Source organism: Monodelphis domestica, chromosome 1 (genome assembly GCF_027887165.1).
Source record: "Monodelphis domestica isolate mMonDom1 chromosome 1, mMonDom1.pri, whole genome shotgun sequence".
Classification (NCBI taxonomy): Eukaryota; Metazoa; Chordata; class Mammalia; order Didelphimorphia; family Didelphidae; genus Monodelphis; species Monodelphis domestica.
In genome coordinates, this window is record NC_077227.1 from 122,003,840 (window position 1) to 122,007,651 (window position 3,812).

Here is a 3,812-nt window from a genome sequence, read left to right on the forward strand (position 1 = left end):
ACTTCAAGACAACATGCAAGACAAAAGCCATTTAGTATCTATAGAAACAAATGCTGGAATCCAGACACATTTATCAGCCTGCATGGTTTTGACAAGATGAAGGGCTATTCCACACAAGCCTGCTCTACACAAGTTAGCATTCTAAACTAACCATATGACATTATTTTCACCCAAACTCAAAGAGAAAAGTAAAAAAGGTGGGATAGGACAGAGGCAGAAGATAAAACAACTCAAATTTCTGTGCTCCAGCAGCTGTGGCAAAGGTAAATTTGAAAGACCTCAGCCGGTAACAAGAAGGGCCAAAAGACATCTGAGAAACATAACATTTTAATAGATGAAATAAATACTCCAGTACATGCAAGATAAAAACTGACATTGGGGAAAAAAATCACTTTTGTTATAGTGTAAATTTTTGAAAACACACTCACAGTAGCTTTCCCCCAATTCGCAAACCACGTGGCAAAAAACTCATAACCTTCACTCTTTCCACACCAAGTGTACTTCTAACCCAACATTCATTAAAAAAAAAAAACCACATACAAAAAAGGTAGCTACATCCATGTCTAATGTGTGAAACTGAGGTAACCTTTAAAACAAAACAAAACAAAAGGACAAAAAAAATCTATAATCTCCTTCCTGCACAATTTGACAATAAGATGTGGATGGGAATTTCTGCTAGAATGGTTGTAGAGATGGAAATAGGGTTAGGGGTGGCCGAAAAGAAAGGAAACCGCACCCAGCACGGTTAAAGCTCTCCCAATTCCCCACTCCCAGGTACTGTATTAAACTTTCCAAGGTTAGACTCTCCCTCACTTTGCTTCTACTTATGGTGAGGTTTTTCAAGGTATTTCTCTTGTGAATTTCAAGTGGGGTAGAGGTAAAGGAGAAAAAAGGAGGTGTAGGGGAGGTGAACCTCATCTAAGTGATTTCTTTGGTATAAATGGGGTGGGAAGGGAAGAAGTATTTTCCTGTAGTCTCAACCAGGGGCAAGAAGGGGGATAAACTGGAGAAGGAGGTGAGGCCTTGGGGAGTGGAGTCGAGATAGGGTTAATTCACAGAATTGGAATTCACTGGCGGTAAAGTCCTGGGCGAAGACCTCTCCCTTAGTGCCTGAGATAGCAGGTTGCAGCCGTCAGAAACAGCGCAGGCTGAATTCCTCAGCCTTTCCCTGTGGTCTGTCATCTTGGCGCCCCCGTCGGGGTGCTGGGCAATATCCCTGAGGCATTGGGTCAGGAGCACGCAGGCCGACACGACGCTCATGGCCCCACCGAGGATAGCGGTTTGCACTGCCTTGCCCTCGGGACTGACGGAGGCGGCTCGACCCAGGAACTGGGGCTCGGTGGCGAAGCCCACCAGGGCGCTAACTGCCTGAACCAGGGGCCCGCTGAAGAGTGCGCATCGGCTGCGGGCCAGCTCGCTGGGCGCCGCCTTCACCTCCCGTACGCAGGCCAGCAGCGCAGACGCGCTGGTGCTCATGCACTTGACGCCCAGTTTGAATTGCTCTCGGGCGAAGCGGTCCCTGGACTTTTCGCTGGCCAGGGCGCAGGCGTCCGTTAGGAACTTGAGATTGCGCGACAGGCTCTGGGACACCTCCAGCAGCAACTGGGGCGTCATGTCCGCCAAAGGGGTGGCTCTCAACACCCCACACCCTTGCTCCACTTCGTGCCGGCAGCGGGTCACTCGGTACCGGTCCACCAAGCCCGGCTGCGCCGGCTGTGCTCCTGGAGTGGCCACCGCGGCCAAGTAGGCGGCGTGAGCGGAACACTCGGTCAGCGAGACAACTAGCTCACCAAGCTCTGCCAGACTGTCCCCGGCCTCGCTGAATCGGCCCATGTTGAGTTGACTTTGTACGTCGTGAGTGAGAATGGAGAGCCCTTTCGTGCGAGCGATGATGGTGTCCCGACACTTTTCAAAGGACTCCCCGGATCCGGGGCCGGAGGAGGCGGTGGAGCCCTCCAATAGCACCGGCCTAGCCTCACTAGACAGCAGCAGCAGATCAGCCACCAGCTGCATCTTCACCTTGCAGTGGTCACAGACCGAGACTAGCCTCTTCCGTGGCTGCGAGCCAACCCCGACGGCGCTCGAGTGACAAACACCGCTAGCAGGAGCTGGAGGAGAAGCCGCCTCGCCAGTGGACTTCCCCGAACTCCCGCTAGCCATAGCGCCGGGGGAGAACTGGCATGCCGCTGGGGAGCCCGCTACCACCACCGCTGCCGCCCCCGGAGCCGTCCCGACTGAGCTGGGCAAGGCCGCGTTGCCTTCTCCGCACCATCATGCCATCCACCGCCGCGAGCAGATGGCACCGGGGCTGCGGCGGCCGAGAAGAGAGCAAGGGCGAGAAAACGGACGACCAGCTTAGGAGTGGAGCGAAACACTTCAGTGTTCTGCCTCTGCCTAGGGGCTGCAAGCACCATGAACCTCGGGGAAAAAGGGAAGAAAAACCAAAATTAGTACTTCCCGCCCGACGGGTTCCGGGAAAGTCCGCGCTGCTCCTGTCTCCGCCGTGGGGCCACCGCCGCCTCCTTCCTGGGCATGGCCCTGCCAAGCCGACTGGGGTGGGGGAGGCTGGGAGTTGTCCTTCCTTCCTTTCTTTGAAATCAAAATCCTTTTTCTTAGGGAGGAGCTCCGGAGACTGCGGATGCACAAACCCGCTTCTATTCTCAGCACTTAGAGGGCCAAAGTCGGGCACCTCCGCGCACGTGTGTCTCTGGAAACGCAACCGAAAGAGAAGTCACTTTGGAGCGCCAGAAGCGAGGGCACGCACGGGCAACCGCGGGAGCAGCCGTCCCGCATCTCTCTCTTTCTCCAGTCTCTTGCTATCAGGAAGCAGCAGCAGCAGCCACCCAGCGGAGGGTGTGGCTCTCCTCGGTCAGCCAGGCTGCTAAGAGTCGAGTCCGGAGGGAGTAGTGCACAGATTTAGAGCTAGCTGGGGCCGGGCGCCCGAGGGCCGCTAGCTAACACACCACGCCCGGGCGCGCCTCACCCGGCGCCCTCAGGGCTCGGGCCGTGGTGGCGGGGAGTTGCCTTTCTGCTTCCCTTTCTCTCCACCGCCACCCACCTACCCGGCTCAGATTCACTTTCAGCGGCTGGGCTGGGAAGCGGCGCCCCTTCCCGGACCATGCATCAAACCTCCCCAAGCTTGCTCCCGCTCCGAATCCATCCTCTCCAACGGCTGCTGCTGAGGCTGTGGCGGCTTTCTCCCGAGGCCCCGGCTCAAGCGCATCCCCCTCGGATGCGGGCTCCCTCCGGCAGCGCTGGCCGTACCAACTTAGAAGGTCCCCGCACACAAGGGAGGGGTCTCCGGGCTGCTGCGGGAACCAGCTCGGGCCCTGGCTCCTGCCATTTTGGTAAACCACCAACTTCCGAGCGAGGGGGAAAAAGAAAGAAATTGAAAGGGAGAGGGAGCCTGGTGGGAGGAGGGAGCAGAGGTGGAAACAAACAAACAAACAAAAAAATGTTCTCTTTCTCAGTGCGTCTTCACCTCCTTGGGTGCAAAGTAGTGGGGGAGCCCCCACCGCCAGCAGTGCCACCCAAACGCTGCATGGGTTGAAGGGAGGTTTTTCCTCTTCCCTTCCCCCTCCCTACCCCGCTCGCCTCGTTGCCTTTGCTGTAACCTCACTTGAGCCTATAGAAATCTTTTGTGTGGCGTCACCGCCCTTCGTTTAAATCCTGCTTCCTCCTCTACCCTTTCCTCCCGCCCCTCTCGGCTTCTCCCGGACGCTTGCGCGATTAGCTGCTCCTCCCCTGGAAACGGGGCGGGCGGCTCTAAGTAATCGTGGGAGCGCCAGCGCCTTGCTGCGGTCAGCCCTGTC

The 3,812-nt window shown here is 56.5% G+C and overlaps 1 protein-coding gene across 1 annotated transcript; it reads right to left on the reverse strand.

Annotated features, from left to right (window-relative positions):
• Window positions 1–309: 309 nt before the first annotated feature.
• On the reverse strand, window positions 310–3,121 carry TLNRD1 (talin rod domain containing 1). Its single transcript, XM_001363082.4, has one exon. The coding sequence runs from the start codon at window positions 2,158–2,160 to the stop codon at window positions 1,048–1,050; it is 1,113 nt and encodes a 370-aa protein (XP_001363119.1). The 5' UTR covers window positions 2,161–3,121; the 3' UTR covers window positions 310–1,047.
• Between the last annotated feature and the right edge of the window lie 691 nt (window positions 3,122–3,812).